The 22,746-nt window shown below is 40.6% G+C and overlaps 1 protein-coding gene across 5 annotated transcripts in view; it reads right to left on the reverse strand.

Moving 5' to 3' along the window:
• Positions 1–22,746, reverse strand: part of Znf827 (zinc finger protein 827) — a 155,969-nt gene that overhangs the window by 130,881 nt on the left and 2,342 nt on the right. For 4 of the 5 annotated variants that reach the window (XM_033760061.1, XM_033760062.1, XM_033760063.1 and 1 more), the window contains exon 1: positions 22,655–22,739. The exons of the other annotated variant lie outside the window; for it this stretch is intronic. In XM_033760061.1, coding sequence (XP_033615952.1) covers positions 22,655–22,700 — 46 coding nt within the window. In that variant the 5' untranslated portion in view covers positions 22,701–22,739. Of the gene's footprint in view, positions 1–22,654; positions 22,740–22,746 lie in introns of those variants that run through there. 5 annotated transcript variants of the gene reach the window in all.

Consider the following 22,746-nt stretch of genomic DNA (forward strand, 5'->3'; position numbering starts at 1 on the left):
AAAAAAAAAAAAAAAAAAAAAAAAAAAAAACAATACTCTGATGGTACATGTTAGGTAAATTAACCCAGTGAAAAAAATTTTACATACTTGATTCTACACATTTCAAAAATACACCACCTACTGATTTGTTGGAGGCAGATTTTACCAGTTATGTTACTACACTGCTTTTGTCATCAAACCACTAGATTTATAAAGACTTTGAGGCAGGGCTGTGAGTTAGCCATTTTAGGGTTCCTACACAGTGCCCCACTCCCTGTAGATGTACTGGGACTCCTGTAGTAGTAAATGACAACCGATCAGCAGGACTGCAGGAAGTGGGGGGGGGATTTTCTCAGTTCCTGTGTCAAACAATGAAAGGGGCACAATGGAGCTAGAATCAGATAGGATGTCAAAAGCACAACAGGGCTCTCTCTCATTTGCCTCTAGTTTCTTCTTCTTAGGCCACTTTTCCCAGGAGACTGAAAACCTGGCTGCAACCGGTTCTGGGTTGTCATGCTCCAGGACTTCCCTCTAGAGAAAGGTCTTTCCCCCTCTGATTGGCCCACTGGAGGTCAGGTTCCCTTCCCTGGACCTATCACTGAAGCCAGAGGGCGGGTTCTACCGTGGGCTCAATGTGGGTCACAGAAGAAAGGAGAGGGAAGAGATATGAGGAAGACAAAAGCAGTGACCTCTATAATGTTTAATAAAGGTTCCTTCTGCTGCATAGCGGGCCTTGCTAAACCAATTTTATGATATTAAGCAAAAAACACATTCACATTTGGGTTGGTTTTACCTGCCAATTTTTAAATTGTCCTTTGTAGACAGGGAACACATCCCCCACACCTGGTCTGCCTGAAACAGGCAGGGTCTTCCAGGCCCCAAGTCACCATGGGAAGGAGCTGACAAGCCCTATCAGGTTGGCCGGGAGGAAAATTTTAAAACTGCTAGTTATTCGACACTGCCAGAGTGGGGAACACAACCAGATTCCTGTCACCAGTCCAGCTGGGGAAAAGGTAGTACAAGGGCATGGGGAAATGACAGGGAGAAAAGTCCTCCCTGTGGGAGAGCAGGGGCGGCTCTTGGGGCAAGTTTTAGTCTCCACAGTATTTTCCAATTATTCTTTTAATTGTCCATGAGATGTATATATATTTTAAGGTAAGAAAATGAACACATTGCTCCTTACCTTCAAAGTGAGTTCCCACTGCATCTAAGCCAGGTTCAATACTCTGTAAAATACCTGGCCAGATCTTCCCAGTGGCCAGGAACCAGCCATGTTTCTCTATTAAGACACCATCTCCACATAAAGGGCAACCCCTTTATCCTCTCAGTAGCCCAGACCAAAACCCTAACACCACCTTGACTCCTCTCAGACCCCACTTGTTTGGTTCCGTCTTCGATATACACTCCAAAGATTGGCACTTTTTCCCATGTCTACCACTACCACCCTGGTATACATTCAGACCATCCCTGGTTTAGACCACAACGGTAGCCTTCCAACTGGTCTCCCAACATCACATTCTTGCTCTATTTTCAACAAGCAGCCAGAGTAAGCTTTCAAAAATATTATGTCAGATTCCATGACTCCCGTCCCCAAAGCCTTCACAGTGGTGTCTCATGTTTCTCAGAATAAAATCTGAACCCTGACCTTGACCTCAAGGCCCTACATAATCTGCATACACCTGAACTCATCTCCTCCCAGTCTCCTCTGCTAACGAACTAAATTCTTGCCATAGGGCCTTTGCAATTGCTTTAGCTTTCACCTAAAATATTTTTTCTCCCCAAATAACCACATAGATAATTCCCTTACTTCCTGTCTCCCCTCCAATATCACTGTTAAGAAAGTCTTTATGCTGTTTGTTGCTGTAGCCTCACTACTTAAATTAGTACCAAATATAAAGGAGGAATTCAGTTATATTTTGTCAAATATATGGATCAAGGAAGAATATTCTTGACAATCAGAAAGGTAGCACCCATTAGGAATAGAAATTAGAACTATTTTTATAATTAAACAATAATACTCAAGTGAGTCAACCATGGCATAAAGAAAAGCTGTTCTGAAAAACTTCCTGCCAAAGTTTCCCTACTGGTGAAAAAGAGAAAGCAGTGTTCTAGAAGATATTGGGTCTAAAGCCGAAACCCTGTCCAGGAAGCTCAAATTTCTTGGAGGTTTAACTTAATGTTTCAAGTGATTTCTACATTCTACTCTATGCATAACTGTGTCTGTCTTTACTTAGTAATTCTGGGGTGTTTTCTTACAAACCATCAATGAATATAAATTCTCTAGAACGATGCAACCTGTTTCTCTGGACACACACCTGCTTTGGAGAAAGGAGAACATGTGAAAACAGCCAAAGGCCCAGCAGAGGGTGACTATCTTTGTTGTAAATATCTCCAACCAGAGGTACCAGCTATAGTCCTGTGACCCCTACTTTCAGAGCAAAAAGCTAAAGCACGTAAGAGAAAGAACCATGCTAAGATTGCTCCGTAGATCTGTAGGATATTAAAATCGGTATCTGAATTTGAATTTTGTTATATGACTTATTTTGGAGTTCCAGTCCAAAGGACTCTTCTGTAGGTAAGAGGGCTGGACAGGGTCAGTGATTTGCCCAAGATCAACAAAGACAGGACTGGAGCTCCTGTGTCCCGACCTAAAGGCCCACACTGGTGTTGCTAAGTCATGGTGCCTGCTACTCATCTTTAAGGGAATGAATGAATTCCAGAACAAGTCCTGGCACACAGCAGACTCCCAGTAAACATTTGTTGAATAAATAAACAGTCAGGCATAGAGCACTAAAAATATGCCTTGTACTATGTCAAATATTGTCACATTTGTCAGCAAATTTCACAGGAATTAGTTTCCAAAGAAATTAGTGGTTCACACAATATGCGCACTCACTGAGTGGCAGAGCCAGGTCGAAAGCCAATCTTCAGAACATCTAACAGACTATGAGCAGCTTGACAAAAATAAATAAATAAATAAAACTGTCGGGTAATCAAAGCCTCTTCAAATATTCAACATTTCTAAAATTTTATTTTGATCCCATTTCAGAATGCGTGCACATGAGAACCTAATACACTGATACTATTTGTACTACCTAAATGTGTCTCAGGAGCTACCAGGACTTATCAGAAAACTGTCTCCATGTTAAATGGTTTCAAGCACCTGTGCATGTCACTATCCCTACCTTAACAGTCTTTTAAAATAATTTTGCTGTGTATTAGGCCCCAAGCAGGGGCCATTTGTGGCTTTGTCTATGATAAACTATGAAAACAATCACCACATTCATTAAAACCATGTGCAAAATGTTGCTGACCTTTGTCCACCCAAAAGATGTTCAAATTCTAACCACAGTATATACGAATGTGACTTTATTTGGAAATAGGGCTTTGCAGGTGAGCAACTTAACATGAAGTCACTAGGGTGGGTCTCTAATCCAACATGACTGGTGTCCTTATAGAGGGTTGATTTGGACAATAAGACAGATGTACCCTGGGAGAACACCACTGGAAGGTTGGAGTTTCGCTGCCCTAGGCCAAGGAACAACCAAAGAGAGAAGGCCGAGACCAGTCCTTCCCTGGAGTTTACGGACACAGCACCCTGATTTTGGATAGCCAACCATGAGCCAAAGAGTCTCTGCTGTTTGGGCACCAGTTTGTGAAACTGTTACAGTAGCCCTAGAAAAAATGATACACCTAAATTTGGATGAGGACCTGACACCTTTCTGTAGATTGTTTTGTTTTTTTTTAAACCTATGGATTCTAAACTGTAGCCTCTAGTAGTCATGTAGTCTTACATAAGCTGGGCATTACTACACAAAATGAACTGCTGATTAGTGTTAAATCCACAGGCTCGGAAGGGCTGTAACTAATGGGTTATTTTTTGCCTACTTCTATATTTCAGCCAAACTTCTTTCAAATGAAAGATTTTTAAAAAGACATTAGGCCTTCAATTAACTAAAGCTACTTAGAAAATGCCAAACAATTTTACATATGTATATTTTCATCTTAAATCTCCAAACATATATATACACACATATTTCAATATATTATACTGAATAATATGTATTCAATATAATATTAATTTTAAGTATGTAGCAAATTAAGGACAAAGGGCTATTTCAAAATGCAGCTTGAATCCACTTTCTGGAGGCCAATCCGGAGACCAAAACAGTACTGGTTAGTCTACAGATCGATTACTTGCTCCCTTACCCTTTCATGTACCTGCATGCTACAAAAAGCATATAGAATCTGTCCCCTCAAGCAATCAGAAGTAAATTTACCATGGCTACCACGTCGTTATCAGAAAAATTGTCTGCTAAGGCTGATAAATCGGTCGATTATCTGCTTCCTTGACTTTTATTTCCTCTTGTATAACTGTTTTCATCCTAACATTACCAATACCTGTTATAAGATGAGCGATAAATTACCAAACTACTGAAATCACCACAAAAATCCCTAATAGATCAAAAGAGAACTTAACCAGGGAAAAGGCCCTAATAACATAATAATATACTCTTATAGTCTAAGAAACAGCACTTTATAGATAGACAAATAGCTACTTATTGAAATCTTAGCTTACACATAAAATAGTAAATTTCTTTGTGGGACGGACACCAAGAGCTTTAGGATTATATACCTTGTAATGAAACAATCCTTCTGTCTGCCAAAAAAACCCATAATATGGTGAGTTCTTTATTCACTAAAAACATATATATTCAGAAAAAAAAAACATGGGAGATAAGAGTTTTAGCGTGGGAGAAGAGATGAGATTCCTTTGTGTTTAGTGCTAAATACAAATAAAGCCAAAGCTGTGGGTCTGGGGGCTGCCCCTCTCCACTCCAGCTCCACATTCACCACAGGATGCTGGTGCCATTGACCACAGGATATTTTCACTGATCATGCACAAGAACCCATGACACCAAAGCACAATGGATCACAAGGACAGCCATGACTCAAAGTTAATTTTAACCACTGATTTAGGTCAACAATTTTAACCTTTACTCCTAGCAGGCTTAATGCCAGGGCTACTATCAAGTGATCAAATGTATTTATATTTGTCCTCTCCTTTGATTTTCCCTGCCCATCTTCTGATACATACACAATAAGTCAAGGAGAGAAGGCCAAAAAAGAATGGAAATGAAGAAAAACTGCAATCACCCAACACACTAAGTTAATTCCAAGGGCCAGGATATCCTGCAGATAAGTGAACATTCCCTTAACAACTTAGAGGCCAGTGGTATACCCACTTCTCGTTAAGATCCAGGGGTGACTTCCTTTCTTCTTGAGCATCCCTCAAGCACGCCACTTGGGTTTTCACCGAGAAGGCTTTGCCAGATCTTACTCCTGAATGAAACCTGGCACGGTTCTCAAGTTCACTGTCAGCAGGGGTGATGCCTCTGAGGAGACACTCATTTCACTTCCAACAAAGCTCAGATGCTTCTGGAAACGAATCAAGGTTGAGGCCAGGGAATATGCTTTCCTGCTGCTGTAGGTAAGGCTCAGTGTTGAAGCAGATGTTCCGAACAACAAGAAGGGCAGCCGATCCCTTGGCATGCGCATGACAGGCCCCAAACAACCACATACACCCTGTTAACACCAGTTCCTTGTTCTTCAGCTTGTATGAGTCCAAGAAGCACCCTGATTTTGTATGTGAATAAGCACATCACTTCTTTTTCATCTTAAAAGAACTCAGAACTGTCTGCAGTTCTCCAGCTGTATCTCCCACATATTATAAAAATTTAGTTAACTAGCTTATCCTCCACAAATAACTGGCATTTGAAGAGGAGAGTGAAACTATATTGAGCAATTTATGGAAGCTCATTTGTGGAATACAAGTTTGAAAGGCTGTTTTGAAATAAATATGCTCAATCCAGGCTTCGTTTTCAACTTGAAGGTTTTGAAATTACCTAGAGAAAACCTAGTTCTTTCATTTTTTTTTTTTTTTTGTATTTCCACAATAATATCAGCAGTAGTAAATCTGACTTCAGGCTTTAAGGGCCACAGACGGTCTCTGTCTCATATTCTGCTTTTGTTTGTTTCTACCATTACTTTTTTTTTTTTTTAAACCTTCATTCTTAGATCTAGGGGCTGTATAAAAACATATCAGAATTTTCTGGTCCCTACTCTAAAGAATAGGTAGTTTTTCTTTGCAATAAAAGCAAAATAGTGCTTTAAAACAGTATTGAAATTCTGGCATATGACAACGTCCAACTTTCTAATCCAGTAATACAAACCATACCTCAAAAACAACGCCCCCTCCCCCCGAGACCTCTGAGGCTAGGCCATGGTTCTACAGACCTAAATATATTCCTGACCCTGACACACACTTAACAAGCATGGCTCTGCTTTTTTTTTTTTTTGCTCAAGTTTTGAAAAGCAGAATATTGGATGACCTCAAAATATGAATCCTCCATGAATCTATTCTATTACTGGATCATCAGTCATTTTCGAGTCACTTGGTTGGGGCCTGTCAGCTAGACTGGAAATGATTTTAAGTATTATACACTATTTAAAGGAAGAGAAGCAAAACCAAGAGAGATCTTATTCAAAGAAGTCACCTGTGATTGTTTAGATTTATGGAAACTGACCAGATAGCCAGATAGCAGGGTTTCCACGTGGGCATAGAGCTCATTCCTACATCTCTCTGCTTAGGGCTCTGGGAAATGCATGATGGTTTAGTAGTGGAAAACCGTGCTGAGACACACAGATCTGCTTCCACTCTGAGGAATTCTGAACTTACCAGCTGGGTAAATCCTGATATTATTTAACAACTGCAGACCTTGTTGTCTAATAAGCCACAGACAGGGTATTAGGAACACGGTGATGAAACATTGTCCCCATTACTCAGATCCCTCAACCCTAAAGCAGGATAAAATTACCTGCTCCTTCTCCCATCCTCAGAAAGTCTGCAAAGGTGGCTAAGTAGTTATCAACTGCAAAGCTCAGACAGCACTAAACCAGGCAACGACAAGCTCCATTCATTTAATAAAACAGATGCAACTTTAAGAATTTACCAAATTGATTAAATAAGCCTACAAAAAAGTTTTGCATAGGAAAAACATTACAGAGCATGAAAACACAAGGCAAAATGCAAAGGTCATAAATCCTGGATCTGGACAACCCTACTCAAATCCTACCTTGCTATACACCCTAGGTCCACTTAACTTATACAAGCTTCTCCTTGCATTTGCAGAATGGAATATTCCTACCTACAATTTCATGGAGTTGTCACAAAGGTAGATCAGAATTATGTAAGTAAGCACCTGGCAGAGTTGCTTGATATTTCCTCCTTCTCTTCCTCCTAGGCACCTAGCAACCTCAGAGGAAAGTACATTATGTTTTAAAGAACAGAGCTTACCTCAGGGCTGTGGACACCACTCCCCAGGGCTATATCATAGTCACCTCAATCAATGAAGACAGGAAACTTCTGGTTGTTATGACCATGGAATCCAGATGCAGAATATGCCCAGTCATCAGGAAAATCTTACAGTTTTGGCACAGTTTGAGGACAGAAAGAGAGCAACAGCCAATAGCGGAGGGGAGACTCCACAGCCTGGAATGTGCCACAGACTTCCAACCACAAATGTTCCCTCTTGCACTTGGGCTGTGGCAGCCCCATGGTGCGAGTCATGGCTCTGCTCTTCTGGCCAAGACTCCGCTGAAGCATGTGGCTTTCTCCAGGCTTCCCTGGGGCACGTTCACATGAATGTCTGGGGCAATACTCATCACCTACCCAGCCCTGATATGTGACTGAAAAATCATTTTCTCATTTCTGAAAGAGGAAGACAATAGAAGATGGTCTCCAGGGCCATTTTCCCCTCTAAAATCTTTTAGTTCTATGACTCATTGTTAACTTCTTTGTGTATTAATTCATTAACAATGTTTGTGGAATACCTCCTATTTCTTAGACTCTGTGACTGGTTCTTAACTCCTCATTCCCTTTATTTATCAATATTTATTGACCACCTACTACATACCAAGTACTGTTATGTGCAAGAATGCACTAAAATGAAAAAAAAAAAAAGTAGTCTATGTCCTTAAAAAGCCTATAGTCAATAAGGACATCAAGCAAGCAATTATAACATGCATAGGTTAGGATAAGAAATCTGTGGGAGTTAGGTGAGGGGGTCACCCCATAGGTGTGACAATGATACAGGAGGAAGAGACAGAAAGAGCTTCTCCTAAATCTGAATGCTGAAGGTGAAGTAGGACATTATCATGCAAATCAGACACACAGGTGGAAGAAGAATATGCACAAGATACAGGGGTGAAAGTAGGGTTTGCAGAACAGTTCATTCAGTATGAATGAAACAAGGGGTATCCAGGAGGGCAGAGGAAAGAAAGCTTAGGTGATAAAGCATCATCAAAGTCTTAAAAGTCCAAATTTTATCTTTCTAGGAAATGTCTAAAAGATTTTTAAATAGGGCCGGGGATTTAGCTCAGTGGTTCGGTGGCCTGCCTCGCAAGCGCAAGAACCTGAGTTCGATCCCCAGTACCACACACACACAAAAAAAAGATTTTAAATAAGGACTGCCTGGATTACATGAATGTTTTAGAAAGTGTACTGGGGTGCCATATAAAGACTGGGATTTTAGAGGCTTGGTGGGAAAGAGGTGAGATTTGGGCCCAAAAGAGGTGTGGGTTGGGAACTACTTCATATCTCCACTGGGAAAAATAAGAGTATGAACTACAAGAGTGATAAGAGGTGGACATGATGAATCCTATAAATATTTTGAGAGTCAAGATTTGGCGATCAGTTCAAAGGTGGGGGGCAGGATGGCTTCTGGATCACACCCAGTTTCCTACTAAGTAAATGAGTTAAATTATGGTCAGTCAAATGTGAGGACAGCAACCCGAAAAGAAAACACAAGAAGGCTAACAATACTTCCCAGGTGTGAAAACCTTAGTCATCCCTTATATAAAACAGGACAAACTCCAAGGTAAATTATGGTGTACCCACTGCAATGGAGTTCACCTCCAATGGAGAACCAGGGAGCCACTGGATAAACATGGCACGTCTTCATGGACCCACAACATTACATATGTATTTACATAAAAGAAAGGTAATCCAACTCGATGAGTTTATTTAAAGCATTATTTATATTTTACATTATCAGATACAGAGTGAAAAGCATATTTTCATACAAATTTATCGATAGAACAAAATGCAAAGGTATTTAGAAAAAATTCTCATAGAAGCTGTGAGGATTCTTGTGGAGTAATGATTCCTCATCTTTAGAGTTCACTAACTTTGGGGGTCTTCAGTGAAAATATTCACACAGTGCTGCTTAGTAGCATTATCTAGTAAAACTGAAAAAGTACAAGACCCAAGACCTGACATTTTCACTTATTTCTGTGAAGACACCTTAGAGTAGTGGTTCTCAAAGTATGGTCCATGGTTTCCAAGAGTTCTCTAAGGCCCTTTCACAGACCTTCTAGATTTTTTTTTTTTTTTTTTTTTTTTGGTACCCAGGATCAAACTTAGGACCTTCCACTTTCGAGGCAGGCCGCAGTGGTGGTACCGCTGAGCTAAATTCCTGGCCCTCACAGACCTTCTAGATGAAAACTGTTTTCACAATAACAGTCTGTTATCATTTGTCCCTTTCACTGCATTGACGTTTGTACTGATACAAAAGCAATGGCAGATAAAACTGCTGGTACTTTACTTCCCATCAAGCCAGTAGCACCAAATCATACCAGTAAACCTCATATTCTTCACTGCTACACAGAGTTAAAAAACAAACAAACACAAAAACTCAAAAGCAAAACAAAAATTTTTGAAAGCCTGGCAGCTTCATTTAAGAATATCTTTACCAGGCATAGTAGCAAGCACCTTATAATCTTAGTTCACTATGAGGCCATGGCACTAGGATCACGAGCTTCATTCTCTCCTTGGGAACTGAGCAAGACTGACTCAAAATTTTAAAAAAATCATCATCATGATCATCATCATGATCATCATCATCAACCCTGGAGATGACAGCTCAGTGCAAAGGCCCTAGGTTCAATTTCCAGTATCTAATAATAAAAAATAATAATAATAGTGATGACATCTTCGATGAAGCAGTACAACTTATTAATTTTACTGAAGATTAACCCATGAGTAAGCATCTTTTTTTGGTACCAAGGATCGAACTTGGGTCTTGTGCTTGTGAGGCAGGTAGCAGAGCCACTCAGCTAAATCGCCGGCCCCAGAATATCACTTTTAATTAAAGAAATAACTGACTAATTATGGTCAGTCAAATGTGAGTCTATACCATATTATTTCTTGAAAATGAAGGAAATAAGGAAATAAAGCTGATATTTCAAGGCAAAACTGAGAGTGTTTTTAGCCAGTGATAAGATTCAAGTTTTCAAGCAATCATTAAAATTCTGGAAGACTTGCATTCTACACAATCAACTCGACAGCTTCCCAATACTGTACTTAAAGACTCTACAGATAATATTCCTATGGACATTAATATCTTTATATTGCATAATGAAATATGTCGATGTTTGGTAGATCTATATAACTCAGGAAACTAATATTTTGCAAATGTCCAGTGCTAATGTTATTTGCACAATGATTCATTCCATGCACAAGATAGCCCAGTGGGTTTTAACATAACAGAATACGAAAAGTTCATTGAACTGTTTTGACTCAGCATTGCAACTAAGCTTCAGAAAGCTATCTCTTTTTGAGTCTTGATGTAGCTCATGGAATATTCCCAATTATCTGAAAAGGCTCTTCTATATCTGATAGAAGCTATTTCTTCATTTACTCTATCCCAAACCTGCTGCAATAGACTAAGAGCAGCAGATAAGAGAACCTAGTTATCGTCTATTAAGCCAGGCATTGGAGATCTGCAAAAATGTAAAACCAGTGTCACTCTTCTCATTAAATGTTTTTGAAAAAATATATACTTTTCATTAAAAATATGGAAGGTTAAATTAACATGTAATGGATTAGAATAATTTTTTTCAGCTTTAATTTGAGTTTACTGGTACATTTTAGGGCTACAGTACAGTTACATTCATTATTGGGATCTTGTACCTCTACATGACAAGTCTTGATTCTCATTTTTTCCCCTTACCCCTGCCTTCCCTTCACCCCCTCCTCCCCTCCCCATCTACAAATAGAATCATTATTTTAATAATGAAATGTTTAATTTCTCAGTTTTAATGTCAAATATCATAATGAACATACAAAGAAGATCTCTAGAGTCCTCAGCAATGTCCAGGGGTCTTGGGAGAGGAGCTCTGATACCAAAATGTGTGAGAATCGGTGTCTTAAAGAAATTAACACTAAGACCAAAGTGATATGAATATTCATGTTTACAGCACTGTTAATAACAGCAAAAAATGGAAAACAAAGCAAACTTCCCTTGTGCTCTGTCTCCAAGATTGTACTAGACAGAGAACAGGGAAATGAATGCAGCTCAGCTACATGAGCCAACATGAGTCAGTCTTAAGCAATTGCTGAATATAAACCAAGGTGCAAAAGGCATACTGTATGCTGCCACTTTTATAAACTTTGAGGACAAGCAAAAGTAAACAATGCAATAAAGGTGTGGGGAAAATGCAAAGCAAATAATGAACAGAAAATTTAGGATAACAGGAACTATGCGGGACAAGCAGAAGAACACATCATGCTCAGGTCTGGTAGTAATGAAACTTGGTAGGCTGGGTGGCGGGTTTACAGATATTTGTTTTATCACCGTGTTTCATTATATTGTCTAACTTAGATCTACTATTTCTTGTGAAGAGCACATATTTTGTGGCCTCCGAAGAGAGGTGATGTAGTGACACCTTCCCTGCCAATAAACTGGGGAGGAAGAGGCATGAGGATAGGCGAAGACCTCGGGGTGGGAAGATCTCCAGAGCACAGACCCCAAGAAGACCATCACCAGATGGGGCTCTCCCACAAGCCGGTGCAACTGTCTACTCACGGCCCTCTACCCTAGTTTTGTAGCTTTTTCAACGGAGACCCCTCTATTTGAAAAGACCACCTCTTCCTTTAGGCCATCGTCCTCCCTCTCTGTGTTTAACACAGTGAAAGAAAGTACCACCCTTTGCAGTTGATTTCCACGTTGCATCCAAAACTCTCCAGTTAGCAATCACAGGCTCTTCTCACATGGACCATCCTTTGCCATATTTTTCCTGCCTTCCTCACCTTTCTAAGATGGTACCTCAGGTTCAGTAAAGCTCTCTTCTTTTAATGGCTCTGCCTGCTTGTGGTTTATTTCAGCCTCATGACTCATGTCCCTTCTGATGCATGGGATGGTCTCACTCTTCTCAGCATCTACATCTACTACATCTACTGCTTCCTTGAGGATGCTTGGGATGTCATTTCTCCATGAATCTTTTGTCTATAACTCGTAGTCTACATTTCCACAAACATTTACACATTGAATTCATACAGTATCGTCTCATACTTTTTAGCATACTGATTTGTACGTATCTTTCTGTGCCTGTTTTGTCTCAACAAACGAAGGAACTGTTGGCCGAGGCTGCATTCTACAGAACTTCTGTGAGCAGGTCCATGCTCAAAACATCTCTATGGATCAAGTCCTCACTGCTGTGCTATGTACCATTCAACGTAGTTCTCAAAGGGAGTTCCTTAGCACAATACACTGAAAGAGGTGTTTTTCCAAGGAGCTTCCATTCATAATAGAAGCCAAGCAAAGCAGCACTTGCTTTATAAAAATATTTTTCATAATATTAAACAAGTTTAGAACTCAACGCTTCCCTCCCCATCCTACTCTAAATTACTGTAAATCTTCAGAAATTCAACCGAGAGGTGGCTGAACCAGCTTCTTCATAAACGCAGCTCTTGTTTTTCGTTTCTGTACAATTTTTTGATTGTCACTGTTCAACAGGCCCTTATCAAATCAAATTTATCTTCCTTGTAACTTTTATCCCATTAGTCTTTGTCCCTGTTTACTGCTTAGCATTTCTTACATCTGTGAAGCATATTTTTTCAAGCTGAATTTGTTTTCAACTCTTTCTCTGCCCACTTGTCTCTTGAGAGCAGGGACCATGCTCTGCTCAGCTCTGCCAGTCCAGAGTCCCTGACACACTCAGTTACTGCTGTTGGAATGAATGAATGAGTACAGGAATAAAGTATCAGTTATCATACAAAGCTGACAATTTATGATGAATGACAATTCCCAGTAAGATACTCCCTGTTACACTTGACAGAATTTCATAGTTTTGAATGTAGACACCATGCACGATTTTTTTCCACCCCATTCTTCTCTTCAAATTAAGCACTCTCAATTGCCTCCACACTTAATTCCTCTAGGATGATCTCCAACAGTCTACAACATTTTGGTTGCCTCCCTTCTGGTGAGTAGTTTATCAATTTCCCCCCCTTTAAAGTGGAACATACACTCTGGGACTCAATATTAGAGACGTGGTCTCATCTGCTTATAAGAATGTTGCCACTCTTGTTCTGGATTCAGTACTTTAAATTATATTAGCCAACTCTGCCGAAATGCATCCGTATTTCAAATAAAGGCTAAATTTTAAATATTACATGTTGATTACAGTGGTTATCTCTGGGGCTGGAAGTTTGGATAAGAATACTTACATTTTAAACACTATATGGAGCTTTACTTCTTTATACTAAGCATGTGCTACTTTTGTCATTAAAAGTCCATAAAGATTATTAAAAATAAGTTAATCCTTTTTCTCCTTATCTTATCCCAAATGAAAGTCCTTAAGAACTCACCCGACAGGTAGTTGAGCCAGCTCCCTTGTACACACAAGATCTGTTTCATTTCATTGAGTTGTACGGTCCCAGCCTTATGGAGAACATTTAACTCCTTTTTAAACCAATTGTACTTTTTCCTCTTCCTTTGCATTTGTTTTTGCACAAGGATTTGAAGAGCAAATGGTGCATGAGGGGCTTCTCTCTTAGTACAATCTAGTAGTCTAGCCAGCCCCAACCTCACTTCAAGATTGTAAAATTTCTCTCTTCCCATAAATGTCAGAAAGCAGCTCACTACAATTTGATTTCTCTCTTCCTTAAGGTCAGATTAAAACTCAGTAACTTCTTATTTGAGGTTTGCTTTCCCCTATAAGGGAGAAATCATAGGCCACATTTCAGGAACGTTTCCTGGAGCGTAAGGTCTCTCCCACACTGTCTTTCCTCCCAAATACAGCTGTGTTTCATGCTCCCAAATGCCAGACTGGGTTAACAAGTAGAGCCAAACAAGCACAGATTAGATAGATACCTAATTCCAGGCCATTCCAGAGGACAGAACTGGCCATTTGGAGCACACATTTCAGGCTCCAGAAAGTGTCACTGCATATGAGTCGGCTATATTACCCTCTGCTTACTCTAAGGTCAAGAATGCAGATCTTGAACCTTTTGTTTTTGCTTTTTGATACCGGAGATCAAACTCGGGACCTTATGCTTGTGAGGCAGGTAGCAGCACCACTGAGATAAATCCCTGGCCCCAGATCTTGAATCTTGAGGGAAAGAGATATTGGCCACACAAGTTTTCATGAGTCGCAGAGCTAACACATTCCACCAGCACCTACAGGGTTCTCCTGCAGGACAGGGTCTCTCAGCAGGGCTGGAGGGGTCCGGGTGGGGAGCTCTGGTGTCGCACACCTCAGAGCAGGGCTGGACATCAAAAAGCCACTAGACGGGCCCACCCCTGGCAGTACTGATGCTGGTGATTTCCAGCTATTTCTTCTCTGCAACTCAAGTCCTACTTCCCACCATTAAGAAGGAGAAGCAGCCCTCCCCTATCTGCCCCCGCAGTGAAAGCACTTCAGGAACCACACAGCAGACCCTAATGAGAGAAACATGCTATTATCCAGTTTACAAGATAGAGCTACTTAAACCACAGAGAGGTTAAGTGATTTGCTGAAGGTCACAAAGCCCGAGAGAAACCTTGGTGATCGGAGAGTATGAGAAAGAAAACTTTGGTCTCCACTGGCGGAAAGAATGAATGTGAGGGAGAAGACTGCAGTCGAAGCCTCTGGTTTCCAGCCTGGAGAAGCTGGAGCCAATTACTCAAGACCATGAGCTAATTTTAGGGTTTTAAGATCTATAAGGAATCATCAATAAGCTGCCCAGGCTCAGCAAAGCATGCCTCTATTCTTGGCTGAAATGACATCACCCCAGAGCGGGAGTCCTGGTTAGTTCAGGGTTCTCAACCTGGGTTATCCATTTAAATCTCGCAGGGAGCTTTATAAAAATGTCTAGTCATAGGCTCCACCCCGGGCCAGCAGAACTGAAGTCTCAATTGGGGGTGTTTTTATTTTTATTTTTAACCTCACAAGTGATTCTAACATGAGGCCAGGGTTAAGAACCAGTAGTTTGCTTGATGGTGATCTGGAACTGAGGAGTAGCAAGATTTTGTCTTTGATTAATTACACAGTACAATGAAAGCCCAATTCTGATGATCCTCAGTTTAAATGAATCTAAACCTCAGGTATATCAATGTGACAAGTATTTATTTTGCACATACTATGTGCTGGGCATGCTACCTAAATATCTACATGTATGAACTCAATTCCCACAGAACCTAAAACTTTCTCCCATTCCATTATACAAGAGGAAAACAGGCAGAGAATAGGCGGCACTTGATAATGCCACTGTATAGCCAGGATACTAATCTGTGCCTTATTAGATTCTTGACACCTCCCTAAAGTAGGACACAATTCCTCTGACTCCGATGACCTGAAAAAAAACACAGAATACTGGACACCGTAGAAGAGTTTCCAATCCAAACGCTGGCAGGGACCAGGAGGAAAGTCATCTAGGGAAGGTGGGCAGGTGTACGTGCATATGGGGACATGGTAGCTGAGCAGTAGGAACTGTGACAGACTGAGGAGCACATGCCTGGGAAAGGGAGACAGCCGCCACCGACTACAGCAGATTGCTGCCATGTGAGGAGGTGGGCCCAGTGCTGCTGGCTCTTCCAAGATTTCAAGAGAAGCCGAAAATCTGGATTATTATTTGAAATCTCCAATTTCCGAAACATTGTCTCAAGTGTGCGTGTGTGTGTGTGTGTGTGTGTGTGTGTTTTAACACACCTATGTATGTGGAGCAAAATACATCAGGTATGGTACCTGCTTGTGACCTCTGATGTGATCTCTCTTTTACCTCAATCCTTCATTTGCGATTCACTGAATATGATCTCTTGGATTGCTTCCCTATGATTAAAAACAACAGGCCTTGCTTTGCCTTCTTTCTGTACAAAATCTGAACTATGGCCTATACAGCATATGGAAAACTCAGTGTATCAATTTCCCCTCAGTTATTTTAATCAGTGCACTGCCTGTTGAATAAAAGAATAAAGAAACAAATGTTTATTAAACTCTTATTCTTTCATCTCAAGCTCACTATCTGTCACTGTAGGAGGGTTTACTACCCTAACTTTATAGTAAGATCCAGCCATATTTCATATGATTACTATACAGCTTAATCACACACACAAAGGAGTTCATTCCCATAGCAAAAGCCTAACATAATCCTGTTGGTCTATGAAACCAGTAATGGTCAAGTCCTACCATAATTGTCTTTGAAAAGAATTATACAAAGTCATAGTATCATTCATCACACTGTAGTGAGACCTATGGGAAACAAAATAAAAATTAAAAACACAGAAACCCACCATAAAGTTCTAAGCCAGAAATGCCTGCAATCTAACCACAATCTAAGCAAACAAATGTATTTCACATGCTTATTAGTAAATACACTTAGCTCTACGGAGTGTGCACTAATTATGCATGATTTTTGTTTATGCATATATTTCCATTTATATATGTATTCAGTTAATTCTTGCAATAACTATGATATAGGGACTATCATCACTATTTAAAGATGAGGAAACTGGAGGATAGAGAAGTTCAATAATTTGTCCAAGGTCACACAGATAGCCAGTGACAGAGCTGGGATCTGAACAGCCCATCAGCAGAGTTTGTGCACTTAACCATCACCCTGTGAACTTCAAAGGCACACCAGCTCTCCGTTTTTATTTTACTTGCACCATACACAGCAAAGTGAAAAGAGACGGAAGTCACACATATTTTCCTCCTCTCATTACAAAACAACAAAAGGCTTCTGAAATACACCATCAGACAACCCCTAGTGTTGGCACTACATAAGCTGAGAAAAATCTATCACCTGCCACAAGTACAGTAGCTTGGTTTCAAAAGCTCAGATAAGTAGAGTGCTGCTGATCAATTACGTAAAAGATCATTTTCGCCTGGCCTTCTTCCGTCCTCTTTGAAGGCCACCTTCTTCAGAACACTCAGAACAATTCAACCTGAGACCCATGACTCCCCCACCCTCCTCTTTCTTCCTTCATACCACACTTCTAATGGCATCTAACCATCCTCCTGACCCATGAAGAAATTATCAAAGAGAAAGGTTATTTTAGGGTTTGCTTTTCTGGGCTCCGAGAAGGTCTATGTATTTATTTCTTGCCGGTAAATAAAACTTGGCTGAGTTTGGATTGTGGGGGAGTAGTTGTGTTGGAAATTGAACCCTGGTCCTCATGCATCCTAGGCCAATGTTCTACTACTTAGCTACATCTTCAGGGCTGAATTTTCTTTAAAAATAAAAGCAAAGAGGGCCTGGCCATTTAAGAACCCTAGAGACAATTTTAGTGGTGGAGGCTTTCTTTTTTTTCAAGTCGGAGGATGGATGATTGGGTAAAAATATCCCTTTTAGATACACTGACTACATTAAGATAACCCTTGGTCAGTCCATGGAAAGCAAAGTTGCTAAAGGCTCCATTCAGACCCCCAATCATGGGCACAAATGAGTGTCCATTTTATAAAATCAGCTGTAGTGCAGCCTCCATTTATCTATCTGTATATACACACTGCAGCTGACTTACAAAATAAACAGCAGCCTGCAACCATGCAGTCTACAGTTAGTATCGAGCCAAAGTCTGCCTTTAATTTATGATTTCCCTGTATCTGCAACAATTCCATCCAAGGTGGGTCCCTGGGGAATGATGAGGGCCACCTGACAGGTCCCTGCTTCAGCACCTAGACACACACTGTTCTCCAGTATCATAAAAAATAGAACTTCCACAGGATGGAAGTACAACACTTGCTCACGAAGAGAGGGGAGAAGGCATCTCAGAAACCTCATGCCACTGAGTACCTGTAGCTACTTTGATGGTCTCTGCTTTACACATTATTTTGTTATACAATATGCCATATGTTGGCTACCATGAACCACAGGCCTTTGTACGCTTAGCCCTACTGTCTAGATTACTGATCTACCCTTACCAAAGTGGGAGACAAGAAAGAGTACCTCAAGAAAGAGGCCAGGGTCATGATTCACAGCCAATATCCCTACCCTAAGATGCCAAGAGTCCATTAACTAAACCAAAATAGGAAGAAATCAGAAGAACAAAATGTCACTCATCTTACCATAACTAGGCCTGGTCTGGATTTCTTTCCAATATCAGAAAACCCAAAATCTGTTCCTTTACCGCAAAGTCCAGTTTGTAAAATTATGCTAGAAATCCTTTAATACACCCAAAAGTCCTATTTTGTAGGTCATACTCTCATTATCTTGTGCTGTGACCAGTCTGATTAAATTATAGAAAATTACTAATAGATCACTCAGAATGGAGAGATCAGCGCCAGTCTGATCTGTTTGTTTTTCCCTCTCCTATTCTAAAGCTCCAATAGATATTTTAAAACAAAGAACAGAGGAGGGCACAGCAACTTAAAATGAGGGCTAACAGATGTATTAAGCTAATCACAGGAACATGAGTGATGCCCCGTGCCTTCCACATATGGCATTAGTGATCAGGCACAGGCACCAAGGACACTCTGAACAGTGCACATCCATGCAGGCTCCTCCCTCATTTCCTTCATACCTTTCTTTCACTGTGATCTGAATGTCTGGCTCCCCTAAAGCTCACACACCGAAGCTCGATCACCCAAGTGACCGTATTAATAGGTGCAGCCTTTGAGAGGTGATCAGGTCACCAAAAGAGAACCTTGAAGAATAAGATTAGGGCCTTTATAAAAGACATACTAGAAGATCCACAGCCACTTCCCCCATAGAGAAGGCGCCAAGTGAGAAGGTGCCCAGGTGAAGCAGGGATGGAGCACTCACCAGACAGTGAATCTACAGTGATTTTGATCTGAGATTTCCCAGCCTCCAGAACTGTGAGCAGTACATTTCTACTGTTTATAAATTACTTACCTTGAGGTGTTCTGTTGCAGTAGCCTAAATGGATTAAGGCCCGGCAATCATCTGGTGATATCTTTGAGTCTAAAGATATTCACATGTAAGTGATCCTAGTTAGTGGCCTGAATGGAGGTTTTTCTCCTTTGTGAAACTAATTCATCCAGACAGGACCTGAACCCAAACGACTGGGATTGCTAGGTCGTTTATCAATCCAGCCCATATAGTTCTAATTTGGCTCTTCCCACAAAAACATGTTGATGTTAGGTGGGACTCCTTGTATTTTAAACCAGACTTTGACCCCAGGAGAAGTCCGCCTGGTTATTCCATCAACACACACTGCCACGTCTATCTAATTTTACAAGCCTCCCAAAGCAGAGATTTCTACACCTCCCTTGGAATTCTCCTAATAGAGGCCATTCAAAGACTCTAAAATGCCAAGTGCACAGCAAGCTCCAACACTAGCCGAAAGCTGTCCAATTTATACTTCTCCAGCATGATTTATTAACACTTCGTGCAGTGAGACTTGTCAACTCACACCAGCTGTGTCATCTCCAGAGTGGGTTGGCAGCGCACAAATAAATTAAAAAATCAATTTTTTTATTAGAAACTATTATAAAGCATTAGCAGGAATATGGTTTTTTTTTAGCTATCTTTCTTATTCTAACAGGGAAATCTCAGCAATTCCCCTCTTTCACTATTAGGAGTACAAGGATGTTCTTTTACAAGAACAGATAGGCAGTATTACCCAACACCAACCTAAACTGCTACCTGGTACCTTGGAATTGTGAGCCCCGACTGACAAGAGCAGTGAAATATTTTGCTGCTTCAGACTGAAAATTTTCCCCATGCGATTCCTGCCATGGTTAGTCAGGAAGTATTTATTGCCTGGTCACTGCAAAAATTAATGAATAAGAATAAATAAGAGGAAAGAGTTAAGTCTTTTACTGCTTCTCTTTCATTGGTCAGAAAAAAACATAATTTTTTAAAAATGAGGGCTGCTACATGTTTTCCAGTCATTTTGGTTCCCACTTTTAGAACAAAGGAAGAGAGAATTTTTTCAAAGTTCTGCTAATAAAGAACACAATAACCTGTTCTGGTCTTGATCCACAACTGAGTAAACAGTAAAAATACTGGAATAATAAAACAACTGTTTTATCAATTCCTTTTGTGCTTCTACTTGGGAAAAAGCATCAGCCAAATATCCAGTGAAAAATACAACAGGATCTAAACTCAAGCAAGTTTATGGTTAAACTGATGCTAATGAGGAAATCTTAAAAGTGCCAATCACCAAGGGCAAAAGGATTTATAGATATAATACAGGAGAAAGTTCTTTGTTATTTTTTTCCTCTCCCACTTGTGATTCTAAATGTAATAATGCTCACCAAGTGTCTAGGCCTATGCCTGGCTAACAGCCACATGATTAGTTTCTCCCTCTTCCTCTTTCTTAGCTTGACAAATATTCTCAGGTACTTCAGGATTCTGCTAAAGATAGGCACATGGGATAACTCAGAGAATCTCTAAAATATTTTATTGAACATAAGGTTGTGAATAGGACAAACTTTTGTAAAAGAGCCATCAGCAGAGTCATACGTAAATCCCCAGGTGACCACTATTGCTCTCAGGTAAGAAATAGAGGCATCATTTTGAATAATAATTTTTAAGGCCACCCCTCAAAAATAATGTAGGTTTAATACTTTTGCTGGCGGGTACCTTCAAAAGTCAGTACAGAGCTTATGATCTGTAAACAGTAAGTTCACCATTCAACTCTACAGGGTATAAGGCCCCTGTAACAAAACACACACACACACACACACACACACACACACACTTCAGAGGCTCAGGAGGAAATGACTGTGTAGAATTTTAAATCAGAAACCCAAAGCTTACGTTAGTAGTGTCAGGTTAAAGGCTTGCCCATCTCCAAAGCTAATTCGGTTCTCAACGGTCCCATGGGTGTCTAGCTGAACAGAAGGAGCTAGGAAACCTTAGCAGGGCTGAGACCAGCCTGGGGAATTGCTGGGACTCCGTGCCAGGGGCTGAGGCTCACCCCAGACTTGGTATCAGATAATGCCAAGTGCTAGTCTGGACTTCCAGGACTAATCCACTCCACGGTGGGACTTCCAGGTTCACCAGCATCTGTACTGTCAAGTGGAAGGACTGTGGACTTTGTAGATCCAGACTGTACCTGGCTGTATTATATTTACTAAGAAAAACATTCACCACAGAGAAAGAGTCCAGAAGTACTGACGGTTTATACTTTAAAATCTTTAGTCATATTGTTGGTGCGGGGGGGCTGTGTGTGGAGGCAAGGAGTACCCTAAGAAGAAGAAGAAAGCATTTCGAATTTTTAATGTATTAGCTCTGGCAAGTTTCTTTTTTTTTAATATATCGTAATTTGCACTCTTCAAATGTGTTTACAGGTTTTAAGGTTTAGGGCAACATTATCAATAGTGGCTTTAACCGCTGCTGTATTTATTCAGGACATCTCTTGGGCTTTAAAACCAATTCACTCCAACTCATTCCCCTTTCACTGCCCCCAACATTATATATACCATTCCTTTCTTATAGGGTCAACTTTTAAATCGGCCCCTAGATAACTTCTTAAGACCCTGAGATAGCGTCTACAGGTAACTTTGATCCCTAATTATATTTTAACTGTGACAGAACACTGTTTTCCAGGGAAAGAAAAAAGCCTTCCCTTACACATAAAGAGCTTATCATTATAACTGGGCTTTAAGACTGTAACTGTATTCTATATTAAGTGGAAATTAACACTAACTTTTACCCAAGTCAATATTTATTACGCTTAGACACCACTTGCAAGTTTCTTCAAGACCCACTTAGCAAGCCCTGGGTTACTGTGACTGAATTGCAAAATACACATTTGCCCAGAAATTGCTCTTAGTCCAAATGCAAATTGCTTATAAAACACATGTAAACCCTGGCTTACAACAGGCAGAACACGTCCACAAAAAACCATCTAATGCAAAGGTAAGTGGGAAAGCTTTGCCACTTAAGGCTTCCCTTAAAAAAAAAAAAAAAAAAAAAATGGAGAGACATTTACTGTGTCTCCAAAGGGAAACTGCTTCTCACTTTGGTAAAAGTGGCTTTCCTGAGTGGAAAGGGGAGGCGGTCTTTTTTTTTTTTTTTTTAAATGTGAATAGATAACAGTATTCAGAACAGGACGGCAGAACCCACTCTGAAAATACAACTTAGTCACCAGGCACCGACCCGCGGGAGAGGCCCACCAGGCACCGGAGCTAAAATGGAGCCTGAATTTCCTCAGACTAGAGGGTAGTCGCACGAGGTCAGGGTCAAGGTCACCGGCAGGGCAGGCTGCAGCTGCCCGGCCGCGCCGCACACAGGGGGAGGGCCGGCATTCTGTCTCCGTCACTGCCCAACTGATAAATCCCTTCTCTTCTCCCACCCTCCCTCTCACCCCGCCAACATTTTTTTTTTCCTTTCTTTTTAAGCAGGGGGAGAAGAGAAGAAAGGAAAATGACCACGTAACCTCACCGCCCCGGGTTTCGCACACGAGCTCATCCGCTCCCAAAGTTGCCATCTAAGGACAAGTTCTCGGAGAACACTGAAGCCCATTTTGTCCCAGC

Source organism: Fukomys damarensis, unplaced genomic scaffold (assembly GCF_012274545.1).
Source record: "Fukomys damarensis isolate Sample0158 unplaced genomic scaffold, DMR_v1.0_HiC HiC_scaffold_38, whole genome shotgun sequence".
NCBI classification, from domain to species: Eukaryota; Metazoa; Chordata; class Mammalia; order Rodentia; family Bathyergidae; genus Fukomys; species Fukomys damarensis.